The 22242-nt window shown below is 47.4% G+C and overlaps 1 protein-coding gene across 2 annotated transcripts; it reads left to right on the top strand.

Annotated features, from left to right (window-relative positions):
- On the top strand, positions 1-21191 carry QDPR (quinoid dihydropteridine reductase). 2 transcript variants are annotated; one of them, XM_055589166.1, is made up of 7 exons: positions 1-158; positions 3120-3212; positions 6896-6992; positions 9909-10049; positions 16589-16697; positions 17622-17705; positions 20535-21191. In XM_055589166.1, the coding sequence occupies exons 1-7, from the start codon at positions 60-62 to the stop codon at positions 20638-20640; spliced, it is 729 nt and encodes a 242-aa protein (XP_055445141.1). In that variant the 5' UTR covers positions 1-59; the 3' UTR covers positions 20641-21191. The 2 variants fall into 2 exon arrangements, with proteins under 2 accessions (XP_055445141.1, XP_055445142.1); XM_055589167.1 differs by lacking the exon at positions 9909-10049.
- Positions 21192-22242: the final 1051 nt, after the last annotated feature.

The following is a 22242-nucleotide window of genomic DNA, read 5'->3' as shown; positions in this document are numbered from 1 at the left end:
GGGGCGCCGCGTCTGCAATCCGGGCGGCTGCGGCAGCGGCAGCCGAACGCGGCGGAGGGATGGCGGCGGCCGCGGGCGAGGCGTGCCGGGTGCTGGTGTACGGCGGCCGGGGCGCGCTGGGCTCGCGATGCGTGCAGGCCTTCCGGGCCCGCAACTGGGTAATTCGGAGGGCTGGCGCGGAGGAGCCTTCGGGCGCCGCGCTGGAGGGCGGTCTGGAAGGGAGCTGGGGGCCGCTGAACCCCCCGAGACGTGAGTGCTCGCAGGTGCACGCACAGGTCGACACGTCTGCGTGCGCACCTGGGCCGGGGTGCAGGGCCTTGCTCTGCCGGGAAGCTGGCGGAGGGGACTCTGCTCTCCGGCCTCTGCGCGGTCCGGAGTGTCGGGCGTGATTCCAGACAGACCAGAACCGGAGGGAGAGGTCACGGGAGGGAAGGATCTGAAATCCCTGCCTTGTTCACGGCCGTTGGGGTTACTAGCCCTGTGACCCTGAACTGACCGCTTCATGTTAGCGAGCCTCACTTTCCCCATCTGTAAAATGGGGGTACTCATTGTATTTATTTCTTAGAGGTGTTATGAGGATTAAATAATTGGTGTCATTACGCATAAGTTGTAAATTACCTGACGCTGGTAAAAGCTATTTAAATGTTAGCTACTATTGATATACATATGTTATTGATATATACCTGCTTAGTTGCTTCAGTCGTGTCCGACTCTTTATGACCCCGTGGACTGTAGCCCGCCAGGCTCTTCTGTCCATGGAATTTTCCAGGCAAGAATACTGGAGTGGGTTGTCATTTCCTTGTCCAGGAGATCTTCCTGACCCAGGGATCAAACCCGCATCTCTTGTATTGGCATGGGTTTTTTTTTTTTTTTTTAAATCACTAGCGCCACGTGGGAAACCCCCTATTGATATATACCCCTGTTCCATTAGCTTCCCTTGTATGTGATATTTTGAAAGCTTGCAAATACCTTTTGTTTGGCAAAGACTACTTGGAGTACTTGGCATCATGGTTAGGAGGGGTGCTTGTCACCGAGCCAGGGACCCTGCCCCCTGCCCTCTGCCCTCTGCCCCCTGCCCCCAGCCCGCCCCGCGAATTCCAGGTGGAAACTCCGTCCACTGTGTCTTCAGTTGCAGCGGCTTCTTGCTCAGAGACCCCCGCTGTAGCTCCGGGAGCTTTCCTGGGGGTTTACTTGCCCGCAGCAGCAGCAGCCTGGAACCAAGGAGAAAGGCAGCCAGGGTTTTCATCTCGTATTAGTATAGGAATATGCTTCGAAGGGTTCTGAATACCCACCATTTACCTGTCTTGAGATGTCTTCCCAGGTCTGCAGGAGGGGTGGGTGGTGACCATGGAACATTTAAGGACTGCCAGCCCAGGGCCAGGCACTAAGCTCCTGCACATCAGAACCCCTCCATAGTCTTAGTTCCATTTAGTCTTTCCAGTAACGTTAATACAGAGTTAAAACATGTATATAGAGAATCTAGAAAAATGGTACAGATCCCTGGAGATCAAACCAGTCAATCCTAAAGGAAATCACCTAATATTCATTGGAAGGACTGATGCTGAAGCTGAAGCTCCAATACTGTGGCCACCTGATGTGAAGAGTTGACTCATTAGAAAAGACTCTGATGCTGGGAAAGACTGAGGGCAGGAGGAGAAGGGGGCGACAGAGGACTAGGTGGACATGAGTTTGAGCAAGCTCCGAGAGTTGGTGAAGAACAGGGAAGCCTGGGGTGCCACAGTGCATGGGGTTCCAAAGAGTAGGACACAACTGAGCAGCTGAACAAACAAAACATAGCTGATTCAGGCTGTTGTGCAGCAGAAGCTAACACAACATTGTAAAGCAATTATCCTCCAATTAAAAATACAGGGCTCCTGTATCCATGTGTTACAGGTGCAGGGGCTGTGCTTCCTCTCGGGGCGGGGTTGGGGGGTGAACGGTGGCTGTCCTTTCACGTGGTGAATCTGGAGAGCTGACCTACCTGTGGCTCTGTCTTTCCCTCCCTTCCTTCCTGGGAGCCCTGGGGGCTCTGGGATGGAGCTCTTTCTTTGTCTCAGTACCCTCCTCGCTGTGACACAGAGCAGTGAGTGTTTTGAATGGATGCTCTGTTCTTCAAGGCTTGTAGGGGAGATGTTTATCTCTGGGGCCTTCAGACTGCAGGGCCCTGGAGCTTTCTGAGTCAGCACCGAGTGTCAGCTGATGTTGTTCAGCCGCTTGGTCGTGTCCAACTTTTTGGGACCCCATGGACTGTGGCATGCCAGGCTCCTCTGTCCTCCACTATCTCCCAGAGTTTGCTCAAACCCTTATCCATTGAGTCTGTGATGTCACTCATCCACCGTAGCATCCTGCATTTCATTTAATTCTGTCACTAACCCTGTTGATTGCTGACAGCCCTCATTTTGCATGGGAGGAACCTCTGCCGAGTGGGTGGATGAGACAGTTGCTGTATGGCAGAACCAGGATTCAAACTCTGACCTGATATCCATGCCTACAGTCATCCTTTCCTACTCTGGGACAGGGGTTGGAAAATTCCAGTTCTCCACGAGCTGGATCTTGCCTGGAGCCTGTTATCACAGAGCCCAAGAGCTAAAAAGGAGTTCCCCATTTTTAATTGGTGAAAAGAAATCCAAAGAAGAGTAGCCACATGTGAACATTATATAGAATTCATAATTCAGTGACTGATGTCTTCTCAACACACAGCCAGGCTCTTTCATCGATTGCTGGGCTGTTTTCTGTGGCTGCTCTCTAGCTGTGATAGCAGAGTTGAGTAGTTGCAGCAGAGGCCGTATGGCCATCACAGCCTGAAAGACTTAGCCTCTGGCTCTTTAAGGAAAGGTTTGCAAATCCCTGGTCTCGGGCATCTCTGCACCAGCAGGGTTTGGCTTTCAGAGGTGAGAGTGGAAGGGGAAGAGGTGTTTGGAGGTACGGTGTACTGGCCTGGGGATCAGGAAGGGGTATGCTGGCCAAAGCCGGAAAGCCTTGCAAGGGGTGCTAGAGGTCAATTGCTAGGTCCTTTCTCTAGTGGGTTTTCGCTTAAGCCTCTAACCTGTCTCCAACTCCTGCATGAATCTGTCATGCCTGACTGCCTCTTGACCAAACCTGTTTTCTCCTCCCTCCAGTGGGTTGCCAGCATCGACGTGCAGGAGAACGAAGAGGCCAGTGCCAATGTCGTGGTAAAAATGACGGACTCGTTCACGGAGCAGGCCGACCAGGTGATTCCAAGGAAGGACTGCATGTGGGGTGGGGAGCCCTGGGGAGAGGGCTCCAGGGCGGTGTGTTCTTCCGTCTTTCAGGTGTTTCTGTAATTCTGAGAGCCATTGTGCTCATGGAGGGAAATTTGGGGAAAAAAAAAAAAAAACAAAGACAAGTAGCCCATGGTCCATGTCTAGTTAGCTCACTAGTTAGTTCACATTTTGGCCCATTTTCTTGTGCTTCCTCTGCATACTATAAGTCTTACAGGTTGAGATAAATTCGTATTTTATAAGCTATGGTCAGCTTCTCTTTTTTCAATTTAACTTAGCTTGAATTCTTCCTCAAATCACTTAACACCTCTGTGTCAACTTGTAATTTTTCTTTGTATGGATTGGTCACAGTTTCTTTGTTTGTGCTTGTACATTTAAACTTTTTTTTGCAATTTTTCTTTTTTTACTCTAACTTCTTTTACTTACTAATGTTAAGAATACTGTGGTGAACACCTTCATCTCCCTCTCTTATTTATTGAAGATACGTTCCAGAAAGCGGAGCTCCCTCTAAAAGCAAGAATACTAACAAACTAGGTCGTTTCCAATTATAAAGTGAAAGTGACAATGTTAGTCTCTGAGTCATGTCTGACTCTTTGCAACCCCGTAGACTGTTGTAGCCCACCAGGCTCTTCTGTCCATGGGATTCTCCAGGCAAGTATACTGGAGTGGCTAGCCGTTCCCTGCTCCAGGGGAATCTTCCCGACCAGGCGTATTGTAAAGAAGTCAGGCAAAACTCTACAGCTATATAGATAAATTGTGAAATATCCCTCTTTCTCCCTGTGACTGCGTTCCCGGGGAGGAACTGTTCACAGTTCGTTGGATGTCTTGGTATAAGTATCTGAGATGCTCTTAAGCAGGTCTGTATTTCTGGAAGAGCCCTTCCCACCAGTTGCATGAAGGATGTGCTACTGTGGTCTTCATGCCAACCCTGCAGCCCACAGTCCAAGGAAACCTCCTAATGATTCCTGTGCTTAATGATGTTATTGGTTTTATTGGACTTAATAGAAAAACTCGGAGAAGGCAATGGCACCCCACTCCAGTACTCTTGCCTGGAAAATCCCATGGATGGAGGAGTCTGGTAGGCTGCAGTCCATGGGGTTGCTAACAGTCGGACACGACTGAGCGACTTCATTTTCACTTTTCACTTTCATGAATTGGAGAAGGAAATGGCAACCCACTCCAGTGTTCTTGCCTGGAGAATCCCAGGGACGGGGGAGCCTGATGGGCTGCCGTCTATGAGGTCGCACAGAGTCGGACACGACTGAAGCGACTTAGCAGCAGCAGCAGGAAAACTCAGTATGGCTTTGTTGTGTGTCAGACATTGTAAGAAGTGTCTTATTTGCAATAGGCCACTTAATCTCTTTAACACCCCCAAAACCAAGTGTCTCATTGTATCTCCCTTTTAGAAATGGGTACGGAAGCCCCAAGTATTTGCCCAGACAGGTCGTAGGTAGCAGAGCCGGGATTTGAACCTGGGCTCTGGTAGGGGGTGGCGCCTATGCTCTTAACTGCATCTTAAAGTTGCTTCTCAGCAGAATAGCTTCGTGTGAATAAAGCAAGGAAAACTTAAACCAGAGCCCCTGGGCGTGGACAGCTGCGGCTCCTGCAGCCGTGGTCCTCTGCGGCCAGTGTCTCTCCTGCTCCTCTAGTTGCAGGTCTCTGATGTCTGCATCCCATTTCGAATGTGAAATTGTCCACATCTGAGACTTGACTATACAGTGCATCTTTAGGACGAAGATTGGGAAAAGCTTAGCTTTTAAAATCTTTAACCCCTCCTGAGCCTTCTCGTCCCCTAGTTGCTCAATCAGGAATTTCTGGACAAACAGCATAACATCCAGGTTTTGATTCTAAAGCTCTAGAAGAGGAAGTTCAACCTTAGGACATGCAAATTAAGGCTTCCCAGGTGGCACTAATGGGAAAGAACCCACCTGCCAGTGAGGGAGACTTGAGGTGCAGCTTCAGTCCCTGGGTGGGAAGATTCGCTGGAGGAGGGCATGGCAACCCGCTCCAGTGCTCTTGCCTAAAGAATCCCATGGACAGAGGAGCCTGGCGGGCTATAGTCCATGGGGTCGCAATGAGTTGGACACGGCTGAATGAGCACCCATGCAGGCATATTTAAATTGGCCCCCTTAGGCTGAAAATTCACTAGTGACAGAAGATGAAGAAGTGAGAAAAAAACTAAACCTATAGAAGACTGTTGGATAGGCAGAAGGAAGAATTTAAGGGCGAGGAATTTTAAAATGCCTCATTTTAATTTTATTATAAAAATAGAACACAGAGGTGGTAAATGAAAAAAAAAAAAAAAAAGACAAATCAAGCAGGAGCATTGTTGCTGTGGGCTCCGTGCTTCCCTAAAAGGTAGAGCACAGATTGTGTGCGGGTACAGAGGTCAGGGGAGATAATGCGGCTTCTGGCAGATGAGAGCTCGCTGTTGGCAATGGGATGTGGCTTAGAAATGAAGAGGAGGCAGCCAGGGAACCGGGGTAACAGGAGGAAGATCTCAAAAGCTGGACCAGGGTTATGTCAGGTACTTGCCAAGGGATGGTCAGGAATCTACTTAAATTGAAAGATTTTGGTATAGAATGTGGAGGAGAGGAAAGATTGGTTTCCATTGCCAAATCGGTCTCTATGAAAGAATAATTTATTTCTGGCCATGCCCCGTGGCTTGCGGGATCCTAGTTCGCAAACCAGGGATGGAACTCATGCCCCTGCAGTGGAAGCGTGGAGTCCTAACCATCGGACCGCCAGGCAGTTCCCCTGAAAGAGTTATCTGAGGCTCAGAAATTGTTAGGGAAAGCCTTCAGAGACTGAAATGTTACTGCTGTGAGAATTCCACTGTCCTGTGTTAGGCTGCTTCTTTAGAAGCTTGATCTTAACAAAGCTGTTGACAGGCTATGATCCTTTGAGTCATTCCAGGAAAATTTGGAAAAGATTCATGGAAGATGGCCAGGGTTGTGTGTCTACTCAGGTTTTTGTTTTAATAAACTATAACAAAAGACATGTGTTTGTTTTTAACACCTTAAACATTTTAATCAAACAGAAGTAGAGAATTAAAATGAACCCCCATGTATTCATTGCTTACCAACATTTTGCCATGAATTATTTTTTATTGCTTTTTTTTAAAGGAAAAAATTTCTCTTTGGCTTTGGTTTTTTTTTTTTTGGAGTTACAGTTAATGGGATGTTTGTATTGGAGGGAGAGTAGAATTGATTATCTCAGATTATGATTCTGTGATTGGCAAAGAAATTCTGGAAAGAAATATACCAGAAATCTAGCTATAGGCAGTGAAATGCTAGATGATTTTTTTAAAAATATGGAACACTTCATGAATTTGTGTGTGATTTTTTTTTTTAAACTTTTCCTACTTTATTTATAGTTTTATCCCAGGAATGTGTACATCTCCACCCTTTAGACTATTCAGAAGACTCTAGGTTGCTTTATAAATCACACTGAAATGGAGTCTGGCTTTACTGTCCAAAGTGTTCATTGTGCATTGGTCCTGCACCTGATTTTCAAAGTGTTAACTGCCAGGTACTGTGAGCTGACTTACAAAGAAGTGAAAGGTCAGTGGAGGTGGCTATAGCAACGGCAGGCGTCGGCCTGTCGCGGTTTACCTGACAACCTGTGCGTCTTTTCTGGTCCTTCTGTTTCAGGTGACAGCTGAGGTGGGGAAACTCCTGGGTACAGAGAAGGTGGACGCGATCCTTTGTGTGGCTGGAGGATGGGCTGGGGGCAATGCCAAGTCCAAGTGTGAGTCCTTTTCTGAGTTAATCTTTCACCTGCTCTGCTCTTTGTCTAGGTGCATGGGTCGGGCCTGTCCTATGTGCCAGGCCGGACGTTTTCCTGTCTGCCGCCCAGAATCTTTCTAGTCGCTGTAAGGTGGGGATCAACACCCCATTCTACAAAGGAAGCAAAAAACCTCCCATAAAGGGGGTGAGGGGGCTTCCCCGGTGGCTCAGCAGTAAAGAATCCACCTGCAGTGCAGGAGCCGCAGGAGGCTGGGGTTCCATCCCTGGGTCACAGAGATCCCCTGGAGAAGGGAATGGCAACCCACTCCAGTTGCCAACCCACTCTTCTGCCTGGAGAATCCCATGGATGGAGGAGCCTGGCGGGTGCAGTCCACAGGGGGCGAAGAGTCAGACACGACTGAAGTGACTTACCACGCGCAGACGATCAGAGGAGTTAGGGCAGAGGGGCCTTGAGATTAAAAAGGAGACAGGACGAAGTCAGCATGGTCCCCACCGCAGTCTTTCAGGGCTTGTTACTGGGATCTGGGAAAGTGAATGGAATGGAGAGACCATTCAGAAGCTCACAATTGAGCTTTTGTTGAAGCTGTGAGTTTATTTGCTATTTTTTTATCGTGAACATTTTCAAATACACAGAAAAGATGAAAGAACCGTTCAGCGCACACCTTTATGCCCCCGTCGAGGTTCAGTCCTTGTTAATGTTTGCCATACTTCTCGTGCTTTCTCGCACGCGTGTCCTCTGTGTGATTATTTTTGCTGCTGTTGTTAATCATTTGAAAGTGCTTTGACACTTGACTGTATTTCAGTATGTGTCTCCAAGGATTAGGCCATTCTCTCACGTTAGTGTAATACCATTCTCATACCTAAGACAGTTACCAGTAATTCTGTAAGATTAATAGTATCAGCCCATGTTCCAGTTACCTCAGTCTATTCCATAGCTGTTTTCCCTAGATTTATTCTAATCAGGGTTTATGTACGGCATTGTATTATTGTTTGCGTCTCTTAATCTAGAATTTTTTTTTCTTTCCCGTGATAGGCTTGGCAGGTCCAAAGCAGTTTCCATGTAGAATGTCCCCCACCCTGAATGTGTCAGACCGTTTCTTTACGGTATCATTTACTTTGTTCCTCTGTCCCTGGTGTTTCCTGTGAGCTAGAAGGTAGGTCTGGAGACTTGCTTAGATTCAGGTTAAATACTCTGGAGGTGAGGATGCTTCCTGAGTGATGTGGACTTCACTCTGCACCCCTGTGAGTCCTCACCCTATCCCACGGCCTGCTCCGCCGTCCATCCAGAGTGATGCCAACTTTGATGCTGGGTCAGGCTTAAGGTGACAGATGTCCATCATAAGGTCCATTTTTCTATTTGCAATTAGTAAGTGACCCATGGGATGGTGCTTTAGCATCATGTATGAGTATCCTGTTCCCAAACACCTTGAGAAACCCAAATTCCCCAAAACTAGTGGCTATAAACATCCACTGATAATCTACCTGAGTCAGTCCCTCCACTGGGGCTTGGGAGATGGGAGTTTTCCAGTTCTATCATTGCTTCTACAGTTATCAGCCAGAGTGATTTAAAAAGGAATTGGTTGTCTGTGTGTGCACGCACGTGTGTGTGCTCAGTCAGGTCCGACTCTCGGCAACCCCATGGACTGTAGCCCACCAGCCTCCTGTGTCCGGGGGATGCTCCAGGCGAGAATACTGGCGTGGGGGGCCAGTTCCTTCTCCTTCCCTGCGAACCACACCTAAAAGTCAAATTGTCAGTTTGTCGGTGATCGGCTTGGCAGAACACCTGATGGCCTTTTGCGTATTTTGGGAACAGGAAGTGATAATTGTGGGTCCACCCTTTTCTCCCCTAGTTCTTAACGGGGCAATGCAGTGCCTTGGTCATCACTGCCTGCAGACCCCCCTTCTGTATCAGGAGGACCCTGTCTCTGGGTCATGGGTGCACTGGGTTCTGTGTATCCTGTGAGGGGGAAGGGGATGGTGGTTCAGCTGGTGATGTGACCTCTCTTACCAGTTGTTCCTCCTCACGTCTCTGGCGAGGCCAGAGGGTTAAAACAAATGCACGATCGTTGTTATTTCAGCTTTCTTTTAAAGAGTCTTCAAAGTTGGCATTAAACTTTCAACCATAGAACACTGTCACTCCATGGAAGCCCTCTTTATGTCATCATAGTCCCTCAGATCTTTTATCACAGATAAAACTTGACTTAGACTTATAGGTTCTAATTAAAGATCTGATGTCCTTTATTTATGTTTTTAATTTTAAAAATTATTTTTTTGGCCACACCACGTGGCTTGTGAGATCTTAGTTCCCCGATCAGTGATTGAACCCAGACCCTTGGCTGTGAGACCATGGAGTTCTAGCCACTGGACCACCAGGGAAGTCCCCTAATGCCATTTATAAAGTAGGGCAGTGTTTGAATTAAAGCCAGTCCCACCTATCTGTCAGCAGTCCTCCTTTATTGGTTGATGTTTACCAGTTTGGCTTCCCTGGTGGCTCAGATGGTAAAGAAATTGCCTGCAACGCAGGAGACCTGGGTTCAATCCCTGTGTCAGGAAAATCCCCTGGAGAAGGAAATGGCACCCCACTCCAGTATTCTTGCCTGGAGAATCCCATGGACAGAGGAGCCTGGTGGGCTACTGTTCATGGGGTCGCAAAGAGTCGGACGTGACTGAGCGACTAACACTAACCAGTTTACAGGTGAGCAGGCTGAGACTTGGCTGATCACGTGGCCTGGATTTGAACCTGCATCTCTGAGCACAAGCCCTGGGCTGTGTGTGTGTGTGTGTGTGTGTGTGTGTGTGATCTCCCTGCAGACCCAGAGTGGCCATGGGGGTTTCCTGGAGTATCGGGTGCTGGGGGTCAAGCTCACCCTTCAGTTTCTTCCCTGTGAATGCTGACCTCGTGTGTCTCTTTGCTCAGCGCTCTTTAAAAACTGTGACCTGATGTGGAAGCAGAGCGTGTGGACATCCACCATCTCCAGCCACCTGGCCACCAAGCACCTCAAGGAAGGAGGCCTCCTGACCTTGGTGGGGGCCAGGGCCGCCCTGGACGGGACGCCTGGTGAGCCTCTGTTTCGCCATCTGTGAAATGGGAACGCTCACACTTTCTCGCTTGCTGGGGTGCTGAGTGCTTCCGTGGGAGGGGGAATATTAGAGCCCTTTACCCTCCAGGGCTGTTTGCCGTTGGGTGGCTTTTGCTCCCTATTAGGCCCACGTCTTTTTAGGGGCAGCGCCCCTCGTCTTTTCATGTGCATTGTCCTCACGGTCGTGCTGGCCAAGGACCACTGTCCTGGCACCCGCTTGTCTTGTGTGTGTGTGTCTGGGACCCCCAGGGAATGGGTGGTGGTGCAGTGACTCTCCCCTCGTTAATACGGGCTTTTCTCTGGTGGCTCAGATGGTGAAGAATCCGCCTGCAACGCAGGAGACCCAGGTTCAGCCTCTGGATCGGGAAGATCCCCTGGCGAAGGGAACGGCAACCCACTCCAGTTCTTGCCTGGAGAATTCAGATAATACTGAGTTGTGAAGTCATTTTAGTCCTGTCCAACTCTGTGTGACCCCATAGACAGCAGCCCACCAGGCTCCCCTGTCCCTGGGATTCTCCAGGCAAGAACACTGGAGTGGGTTGCCATTTCCTTCTCCAGTGCATGAAAGTGAAAGGTGAAAGTGAAGTCGCTCAGTCATGTCCAACCCTTAGCGACCCCATGGACTGCAGCCCACCAGGCTCCTCCATCCATGGGATTTTCCAGGCAAGAGTACTGGAGTGGGGTGCCATTGCCTTCTCCGAATACTGAGTGACTAACACTTTTACTGAAGTGCGGGCAGGGGACGGTTAAGACTTCACCATCTGAATTTATTTTTTTATTTTTTTAAATTTTATTTTATTTTTAAATTTTACAATATTGTATTGGTTTTGCCAAATATCGAAATGAATCCACCACAGGTATACACGTGTTCCCCATCCTGAACCCTCCTCCCTCCTCCCTCCCCATACCATCCCTCTGGGTCGTTGCATTGCACCAGCCCCAAGCATCCAGTATCATGCATCGAACCTGGATTGGCGACTCGTTCCATATATGATATTATATGTATTTCAATGCCATTCTCCCAAATCATCCCACCCTCTCCCTCTCCCACAGAGTCCAAAAGACTGTTCTATACATCAGTGTCTCTTTTGCTGTCTCGTATACAGGGTTATTGTGACCATCTTTCTAAATTCCATATATATGCTTTAGTATACTGTATTGGTATTTTTCCTTCTGGCTTACTTCACTCTGTATAATAGGCTCCAGTTTCATCCACCTCATTAGAACTGATTCAAATGTAATCTTTTTAATGGCTGAGTAATACTCCATTGTGTATATGTACCACAGCTTTCTTATCCATTCATCTGCTGATGGACATCTAGGTTGCTTCCATGTCCTGGCTATTATAAACAGTGCTGCGATGAACATTGGGGTACACATGTCTCTTTCAATTCTGGTTCCTCAGTGTGTATGCCCAGCAGTGGGACTGCTGGGTCATAAGGCAGTTCTATTTCCAATTTTTTAAGGAATCTCCACACTGTTCTCCATAGTGGCTGTACTAGTTTGCATTCCCACCAACAGTGTAAGAGGGTTCCCTTTTCTCCACACCCTCTCCAGCATTTATTGTTTGTAGACTTTTGGATTGCAGCCATTCTGACTGGCATGAAATGGTACCTCATAGTGGTTTTGATTTGCATTTCTCTGATAATGAGTGATGTTGAGTATCTTTTCATGTGTTTGTTAGCCATCTGTATGTCTTCTTTGGAGAAATGTCTATTTAGTTCTTTGGTCCATTTTTTGATTGGGTCATTTATTTTTCTGGAATTGAGCTATAAGAGTTGCTTGTATATTTTGGAGATTAGTTGTTTGTCAGTTGCTTCATTTGCTATTTATTTTCTCCCATTCTGAAGGCTGTCTTTTCACCTTGCTTATAGTTTTCTTTGTTGTGCAGAAGCTTTTAAGTTTAATTATGTCCCATTTGTTTATTTTTGCTTTTATTTCCAGTATTCTGGGAGGTGGGTCATAGAGGATCCTGCTGTAATGTATGTCGGAGACTGTTTTGCCTATGTTCTCCTCTAAGAGTTTTATAGTTTCTGGTCTTACGTTGAGATCTTTAATCCATTTTGAGTTTATTTTTGTGTATGGTGTTAGAAAGTGTTCTAGTTTCATTCTTTTACAAGTGGTTGACCAGTTTTCCCAGCACCACTTGTTAAAGAGATTGTCTTTAATCTATTGTATATTCTTGCCTCCTTTGTCAAAGATAAGGTGTCCACATGTGCGTGGATTTATCTCTGGGCTTTCTATTTTGTTCCATTGATCTATATTTCTGTCTTTGTGCCAGTACCATACTGTCTTGATGACTGTGGCTTTGTAGTAGAGCCTGAAGTCAGGCAGGTTGATTCCTCCAGTTCCATTACCATCTGAATTTAGTGAGGGGTTGGGCACAGTTCACTCTCCCTTTGGATTGGGATAAAGGGATTTAAGCAGAGAGTGGGGAACATAGTTCAGGGAGCCAGAAACTGTCTCCACTACCTAAATTAAACTCTTAAAAAAAAAAAAAAGTGGGGCAGTGTTTTTGGACCTCTTTAGTAAGTGGTGAAACCTTGAGCATCTTTTTCAGTTTTCATGTAGTAAACTGAACTGTGAGGCTTTTACAAATTAATAATTTTTTTGCCACTCATTTTATTAGGTTTCACAGAGAAAGTGATCTTATAAATCCATGGCTCTTGCAGTAATTCACACTGTGTAAATGTTCAGTGGTAGTCTGGCTGAGATCCGATTTTTGTTAAAATCAGAGACTCGAAAGAGTAAATACAGAAATGAGTAATAGCTTGACATTGAAAAGAGAAAACCCTAGGACTGAAACACTAATTTTTCTGAAGGACGAAACAGCTTTCTACCCTTGCTTTTGGTTTATTAGCATCATTCTTTGCTTATAGTTTCAGATACTGGTTAAGACTATAGGATCTGGAACTATACAGGTTGGTTTTGTATTGTGGTTTTGCTATTTAGTCACTGTGTGATATTTGGCTAATTACTTAACCTCTCTGAGCCTCAGTGTTGTCATTTGTATAATGAGAAGAAACAGGAAAACCTCCTTTATATGGTGGTTGGGACTTGCACACATCTTAATGGATGTAAATGGTTTAAGACAGGTATTGCAGAGAGTCAGCAGTAAATGTGAACTGTTACTATTTACTCCAGGTTTCTTTTTGCTCAGTTACTCCTTCAGATGTTGATAAGTTTGTTCCTCTTTTAGCTCTTTAGTTAGATATTGTTAAACTTATTTGAGTCATGAAATCTTTTCACTTTGATTCAGACTCCAGAAAAAATCTGGGGAAGTCTATGAAAGCAGGCGATGAACAAGCTTAATAGTCCTTGAAAACCCAAGAAGAGGTATTCAAAAATGAAAAGTTTTTCATGTGGAAACACACTGAGAACCACCCCCCGCTCCCAGCTCCTATTTCCAAAGTTGTTTATTTGGGGATAGTCCACTGGAGGATAAACCGTATCCAAGAGATGGTGATCTCTCTCCTGTACCATTTAAGGATCTGCCCTGTGTTTAGAAATCAGTCTTTAGGGACTATACTGATCACTTTATACTTATTTATCTTCTTGATGAAGTGCGTTCTTTCCCCATATTTTGCACATGATCCTCATCAGCATTGTACAAAATTCTGTGGAATTAAACCTTTAGGGCTACTGGTTGCTGCTTGCTTGTTTCTCTCCTCATCCGATTCCTTGCTTTCATGCTGTTTGAATGGGATGAAGAGAGAGTCCTGGGAGAAGAGAGAGTGCTGGGGACAGGGGCTGGTAAGATGAAATTCATGTGCTAGTTTGTTTAAAGCTGTTGGAATGGTGATTTTTCACTCATTTATTTGTTATAATTTTTATTGGAGTATAGTTGCTTTAAAACGTTGTGTTGGTTTCCACTGCACAGCAAAGTGAATCAGCTATAGGTATACATACATCCCCTCTCTTTTGGATTTTCTTCCCATTTAGGTCACCACGGAGCCCTGAGCTATACAGTGGGTTCTCTATTAGTTGTCTATTTTATACATAGTAGTGTATACGCAGAGAAGGCAATGGCATCCCACTCCAGTACTCTTGCCTGGAAAATCCAATGGGCGGAGAAGCCTGGCAGGCTGCAGTCCATGGGGTCGCACAGTCGGACACGACTGAGTGACTTCTCTTTCACTTTTCACTTTCATGCATTGGAGAAGGAAATGGCAACCCACTGCAGTGTTCTTGCCTGGAGAATCCCAGGGACGGCGGGGCCTGGTGGGCTGCCATCTATGGGGTTGCACAGAGTCGGACACGACTGAAGTGACTTAGCAGCAGCAGCAGCAGCAGCAGCAGGGTATATGCAGTGTCAATCCCAGCCTCCCAACTCATCCCAACCCTTCCACTGGTTTATTTTAATCGCTACAGAGTTTGTTAGATCTTCATGCCATGGTCAACCTTCTGCCCCTAATTAAGCCAAGAAAACCAGGCATGGTGAAATAGTCTTCTTGTGCTTCTAAATAACTTTTTGAGACCTTGACCCTCTTTTGCAATTTGAGTCACTGTGGAAGCGGTTCAGTGATTGGCTGCTCCGCTGAGCTGTGAGTCCCACCTCCCACCAGACTCTGATGCCTCTTGAGCTGTTATACTTTAAACAGCCGACCTGCTGGGGTTTTTAGGGAGCAGCCGACCTTTGGAAGTAGTGGTTTTCTGAAGGCGGAGGGGTGTTGGCAGCAATGAGCCAACAATGTTCTTCGTTGCTGTGATGGCTGCGTTTAGTGCGCTTACAGCCGGGTGCTGTGGGCGCTTCCGAGACGAGAGAGGCCTCGTGTGTCTGCGGGGCAGATGGGGCCCTGTCCTGATAAGCTGTTACGTATAGACTGAGTAAGCAACACGATCCTTCTGTATCACACAGGGAACTAGTCAATATCCTGTAATAAACCCTAATGGAAGAGGATATTAAAAAAGAATGCATATATGTGTGTGTGTGTGTGTGTGTGTGTGTGTGTGTGTGTATATGGGGCTTCCCTGGTGGCTCAGTTGGTAAAGAATCCACCTGCAATGCAGGCACCATGGGTACAAGCCTTGGGTTGGGAAGATCCATGGATAAGAGAATGGCAACCCACTCTACTATTCTTGCCTGGGAAATCCCATGGACAGATGAGCCTGATGGGCTACAGCCCATGGGCTCACAGGAGTTGGCCATGACTTAGTGACTAAACCACCACCATGTATGTGTGTGTGTATATATATGTGTGTGTGTGTGTAACTGAATCACTTTGCTGCACAGCAGAAATTAACACATTATAAATCAACTATACTTCAGTTAAAAAAAAGAAAGACATGCCTTGCTTCTATCAGCAAGCATTCACTGACTGGTGGGGGAAAGGAAGGCCGATGGGAAGCAAGTATACACATACGTTGCGATTGCTCAGATAGTGTGGTTTATTTTTTAATTAATTTTTTTGGAGTCTAGTTGATTTTCAGTGTTAGTTTCTGCTGTACAGCAAAGTGAATCAGTTATATATATATATATATATATATACACACACACACACATATATATATATATATATATATATACACACACACACACACACATATATACACATATAGCCACTCCTTTTTCGATTCTGTTCCCATATAGGCCATTACAGAGTAATGAGTCCGGTTCTCTGCGCTGTACAGTAGCTCCTTCTTAGCTTTCTATTTTATATACAGCAGTATGTACGTGTTGATCCCAATCACCCAAGGTATCCCACCCCTACTTCCCTCCCTTGGTAACCATAAGTTTGTTTTCTGCATCTGTGTCTATTTCTGTGTTGTCAATACGTTTATTTGTATTGGGTTGGCCAAAGAGTTCGTTCGGGTTTTTCCATAATGTTTTACAGAAAAACCTGAGGGCCCTTTTTGGCCAACCCCATACTTTTTTTAGATTCCACGTGTAAGCAGTCTCATATGATTCAAGTGGTGTCCTATAATGGGAGCTGGACCCCAGGGCACAGCCCTTATGTTAATATGATGGGCAACATATATGGAGGTGCTCCCCTGTTCTGGGCCTAGAATTGAGTACTTTATCCCCATTTTTACAGATGGGAAAACTGAGGGTTAGCAAGGTCTTGAGAATCTGCCCAGGATTTCTGTAGTGGTAAATAGGAAGGGCTGGGCTTTGAACCTGTACAGCCTGACCCTAAAGCCTGTACTTCAAACTGCTGCTTGATTGTGCCAACCCACAGGGCACCCAGCGGCGAATGCTGGCTGCTCACAAGCTGTTATGGATTCAAGGGTTCAGAACCCTTGCTTGGCTTTTCATCTCTCCGCTGGCCTCGGTACGAGTCTGTGTGTGAGCCTGGGCCTGTCCAAGCCTCCATTTCCTTAGCAATAGAACTAGGATTAGCCTCATGGCTTCTCTGATAACCACTAAGTGCCAGGTAAATAGTAGGTTATGTCCTTCCCAATTTCCAAAGATGTCCCTAGTTCTCTCTTCCCGGCCTCCTTGGGACCCTGGCATGCTGCCCTTTGGATGTGCCAGTGGCGGCCAGTGGTCCCTGAAATGTTTTCTCCCGTTTCCCAGGGATGATCGGCTACGGCATGGCCAAGGCCGCGGTTCACCAGCTCTGCCAGAGCCTGGCCGGGAAGAACAGCGGCCTGCCGCCCGGGGCTGCGGCCGTCGCCCTGCTCCCGTAAGTGGCTGGGGTCCCTGCATGCCTGACCCCCACCGGGGACTCACGTGGGTCCTGGAGTCGCTCCACACAGGGACGAGCGCACGCTGTCACCTCAGCCCCCGAGAGTCATCAAGGCCATTATCCTGGGCTTTCCCGGATGGTTGCTTAGCTGCTGGGATGGGTCTGCGTCTTCCTCATTCTCTGTCCTTCTGTTCCTCTTTATTAAGAAATAGTGGACACATTTAATTTTAATATCTGTAGCTCTGTCTTTCAAGTCATGTTAAGGTCAGCATGGAAGAAAGACTCCTGTTTGGTCTGTGGGTGTGGGAAGAGAATTTGGGGAACTCTGGGAGATGTTTCTGGAAGGATTTCCAGACCAAAGACCTTGTCTCTTGGCTTTAGTCCTGAAAGATGATGTCGGTGTGCTGGGGCGCTGGATGGTCCTCTCACCTTTCATTCTGAGATTCTGTGACCTGGTCCCAGGGCTATGATTCTGAGTGATTTCCCAGGCCTGAAAGTTCTGGGGAAGTCATTCATTTCAGAATTCTGTATTCTGTTATTGAAAGTCATAAGATTCCCTGGAAAACAGTAGGCAATGAAGGATGAGGCTGTCTTTCCCCCATATTTAAAAAAATATTATTATTACACTTAAAAAAAATCCTGAGAAATGAGTCCGCTGCATTTTAGGGAGGGAATGGAGACATAGGCAGAAAAAGAGTTTACTGCAGTAAAGACTGTTCTAGAAAAAGGCAAAATGTGGCTCTTACCCAAAGTGCCTTGCTGGCTCATGGCTGGGCTGGGCTGTGGTCTCTAACGGGGGGTGGCTTCCTGGCCTCCCTGGTGAGCTTAGAGTGGTCTGTCCACATGGGCGCGGTCACCCTTGGTGCCATCATCTCCCGGGAGTGGGGACACATGCGTGACAGGCTTGTCTCTGCTCTGCAGGGTCACCCTGGACACCCCGGTGAACAGGAAGTCGATGCCCGAAGCCGACTTCAGCTCCTGGACGCCCTTGGAGTTCCTGGTCGAGTGAGTATCGCAGTCGCATCACTGACTCAGCAGCTCCCGGCCCCCATGCCTCCCTCTTGCGGGTGAGAGGACAGGCCCGTGTTCTCCTGGCTTATCAGTCAACGCGCTGCTCCATGAGGTCCTGACCTCCAAGGGCGTCTCGCAACTCTATGTGAACCTCGCAGGCTGGAGGGGTTAATGGTGCCTCCCCCTCCACCAGGACTGGTTCAACTCCTCTAGGCCTCAGTCTCTCAGTCTGTACAATGGGGGTCCGTGATGACTTTTGGGAGGGTAAGCCGTCATAGAGTGGGACAGGCTCCCAGCCCACGTCTGACCCACAGAAATGCTGGGTGAGCCCGGCGCCTGGAACACTGGCTCTCTCTGTTAACAAGCACAGCTGCGTGGAGTGAGCTGCTGACCTGGGTGGGACCTCTGGGCCCATGTGTCTGAATTAGTGCCGAGCCTCAGAAAAGCATCCTTTGTCCCCCAGATCATATTCGGCCCCCAAGGCCCTTTATGAATATGAGTGGCTTTGGAAGGTCAGGAGAGGATGCGCTTTCTGCTTGCTTGTGTTCACCTGGATCTCAGTTCCCCCAGACCCCTCTGTTTAAGGGGGTGTTGAGCACATGTTTGCTGAGCACCCGCTGGGGCTGGGGGCTGTGCTGGGCCTGGGGACGATGATGAGGGAGCAGGGACCACCTTGCCCAGCAGAGTGAGTGGTGAGCCGCCTGGATGGCTGTGTTCACATGGGATGTTTGTAGAGCTTGCGATGTACTTTTAGTCTGAGGTTGCTTTTTATTTAGATGGAATTGGGAGATAGTTGGAACTTTCATGTTTGGAACAAGCGCTTACGTAGCACCTATGTGCCAAGCCATTTGACTTCGTAACCCTGGTCTTATTAAATGCTTGTAGCAGGGGCTTCTTAAGTGGCTTGGTGGTAAAGAATCTGCCTGCCAGTGCAGGAGACTCAGGAGATGGGAGTTCGATCCCTGGGTCAGGAAGAGCCTCTGGAGGAGGGCATGGCAACCCACTCCAGTATTCTTGCCTGGAGAAACCCCATGGACAGAGGAGCCTGGCAGGCTACAGTCCATGGGGTCGCAAAGAGTTGGACACAACTTAGTGACTGAGCAACAGCAACAACAGCTTCCCTGTACCTACTCAGCCTCTGGTCAGTGGCAGCTCGAATGACTGGACAGCTGAAGGTCAGCTCTGGTCCAGCAGGTTTCTCATAGGCACTAAAGACCTCAGGAGCTCCTGAGGACTTTCCAGTGAAGGAGGGGCCACAGTCCCACCTGTGGGATGGGGGATGTCAGAGGGGACGGTATTCTCAACAGCAGGAGTTAATGCTTTAAAAATGACCAGGGGACTTCCCTGGCAGTCTAGTGGGTAAGACTGTGTGTTCCCAATGCAGGGGACACAGGTTCAGTTCCTGATAGGGGTACTAAGATCCCGCATGCGGTATGGTGCAGCCAAATTAAAAATAAAGAAATAAAAATTATCAGCCTCTTATTCAGTTCAGTTCAGTCGCTCAATCGTGACCTACTCTTTGCGACCCCATGAATCGCAGCACTCCAGGCCTCCCTGTCCATCACCAACTCCCGGAGTTCATTCAGACTCACGTCCATCGAGTCAGTGATGCCATCCAGCCATCTCATCCTCTGCCGTCCCCTTCTCCTGCCCCCAATCCCTCCCAGCGTCAGAGTCTTTTCCAATGAGTCAACTCTTCGCATGAGGTGGCCAAAGTACTGGACTTGCAGCTTCAGCATCATTAAACCTTAATAATTCCTTGTACCCTTTTTCTTTCCTCGTTTTTTTTTTTTTTTGGCGACTGCTAGATTTTACTGAGATACAACCGACAATGATATAGATTGAAGGTATAGAGTTTGAGTTTTTATATTCACATACATTGTGAAAGGGCTTCCCTGGTGGTTCAGACAGTAAAGAATCTGCCTGCAATGCGGGAGATCTGGGTTCCCTCCCTGCTTGGGAAGATCCCCTGTTGAAGGGAATGGCAACCCACTCCAGTATTCTTGCCTAGAGAATTCCACGGACAGAGGAGCCTGGCAGGCTGCCGTCCATGGGGTCACAAAGAGTCGGACATGACTGAGTGACTGACACAAACACACACTGACATACACCGAACACAACTCCCCCAGGCAACCCACACCCCTCCCCACACACAGCTGGTGATTAAATGCCCCATCCTGGCACCGGATGTGTTTTATTGCAGTACTGTGATTTTTTAAATATCTTTTTCCATTGCATGGCACAGCCATGGATGCTCCATAAATGTTTGTTAAGAAAATAATAATAATTTTTTCTCTTTTTAACTTTCTTGGAGGTAATATAACAAAGTATAAAGTATTCTCTCCATGTCTCTCTCTCTTTTTTTCTAATTCTTTTTCCATTTATTCTGTTTTTTTAATTTAAATATATATTGAAAAAAATTTTACAATGTTGTGTTGGTTTTTGCCGTAACAACAATGCAAATCATCCCCTCTCTCCCTCTCCTCCCGCCTTCCCATCCCTCCTGGTCATCACAGAATGCCAGACTGGTGCCCATGTCTCTTAGGATGAACTCATGAAAATCTTTCTTTAATCACATAAAATCACTGTGTTCCAACAATGCAGATTCCAACAATGCAGGAAAATAGCCAAGTGAAAATCTTGCCAAATCCTAACCACTCAGGAACTGCAGTCAGTGAAGTCCTAGAATCACTGGGGACTTGGGTGTGTGTCCATGAGGCCTTGGAGGCTTTTTTACAGCTGCTGCTTGGCCCTAATGTGAAGATAAGCCTGTGTCCAGATTTTTGCTTTTGGAATGTAAAGCTTTTTTTCTTTTTGTTCTAGAACCTTCCATGACTGGATCACAGAGAAGAATCGACCAAGCTCAGGAAGCCTAATCCAGGTGGTGACCACGGAGGGGAAGACGGAGCTTACCGCAGCATCTCTATAAGCTTCGTTTCACCGTCTGTCAGAAAAGTCATCAGTCCATCCGCGCAGCCGAGTGTGGCCCTCGTTTTCTGTGATCCTCTTTGTGGGACGTGATTCTAAGTCCTGTTTTCCTCTTGCCTAATGTGCATTTGTTCTCCTAGGACGGTATCCAAGTTTGTGTGAAATAGAAGCATGTGAGGCTCACAGACAGCAGCATGGGTCAGTGTTATCCACGAGATTTGGGAGGTCTCAGGACGACCCCCTCTGTGTTGGTGTTGTATTGAATTGCTTTTGAGACTCTGCGTCTGAGTCCCTGACCTTGGCTGTCGACCGACTCGTTCAGAGATTTGTTGGGAACGGGGACCTTTGGAGCCTGACTTATTCTGAATGTTGTGCCTTTATCACAGATGTAGTTTTTGTAGCCTTGAATTCATCTGCCTTTAAAGCTCCTTCTGTGGTATAAGCAAAATCCCGTGGACTCTGTCAAGGTGTCTTTTTCCTGTGAAGTTGCCGAGTGCCCGCTTGTGATGCTGTGGTGTTTACCCTCCTAATAAATGCACTTCGTTTACGGTATTGTCTTCTCTAATCGAAACGCATCTTATGAACGATCATGGGTGACTGCACTAGAATCGTGGGCTGCCAGTGCTCTTTAGCCTGATGTTCTAGAAAGGGGGTTGGATTCAAACCCTGAAATAAGTGTTTTCAGCACAGCGGCAAGAGGCATGATTGCCTCACGGGCGTACTGGAATCTGCAGGGTGGCCCGTGCGTTTAGAAGCAGGGCTCCGAGTGACTTCACATGGGCTGCTCTGAGAACTGGTGGTGCAGTGCGACCCATTTGACAGGTGGCAAAACTGAGGCCCACAGCAGTGCCTTGTCATCCTCATGGTCAGTAGGTATCAGAGTGAGCCCGAACCCCAGTCACCAGATGGTTGCAGTTCACAAAGGCCTTTACCATATTTGTCCTCTCCTTAATTCTTTTAAAGACTTTTTTTTTCATTGAAATAAAATTACTATGACATAAAATTGGCCATTTTAAAGTGAAAAATTTGGTGGCGTTTACTATGTTCACAGTGGTCTGTAACCACCTCTGTCTGGTTCCCAAACGTGTTCATCATCCCCAAATCCAGCTCCTTAGCTGCCAAGCAGTCAGTCTTCTTCCTCCCGCCCCTGGCCCCTGGCAGCCAACAGTCTGCTCTCTGTCTCCGTGAATTTACCTGTTCCGAATGTTTCAGAATGTAAATACAGTCACGCACGATGTAGACTTCTGTGTCTGACTACTTTTACTTCCCAGGTGGCTCAGTGGACGAAGAATCCGCCCGCCAGTGCAGGAAACGTGGGAGACATGGGTTGGATCCCTGTGTTGGAAGATCCCCTGGAGGAGAAAATGGCAACCCTCTCCAGTATTCTTGCCTTGAAATCCCGTGGGCAGAGGAGCCTGGCGGGCTGTACAGTCCACGGGATCACAGTCACACATGACTGAGCACACGCGTGGATTTTACTCAGCATGTTTTCAGGGTTCATCCACCATGTGTGCTTAGTCACACAGCCAAGTTCATATCCTCGGGAGACGACTTTATGAGCCCAATTCTTGCAAGAACCATACCCCTAGACCAACAAGCCCCA

Source organism: Bubalus kerabau, chromosome 7 (genome assembly GCF_029407905.1).
Source record: "Bubalus kerabau isolate K-KA32 ecotype Philippines breed swamp buffalo chromosome 7, PCC_UOA_SB_1v2, whole genome shotgun sequence".
Classification (NCBI taxonomy): domain Eukaryota; kingdom Metazoa; phylum Chordata; class Mammalia; order Artiodactyla; family Bovidae; genus Bubalus; species Bubalus kerabau.
The sequence above is the reverse complement of the archived record's forward strand: the minus strand, read 5'-3'. Positions and strand labels throughout refer to the sequence as shown.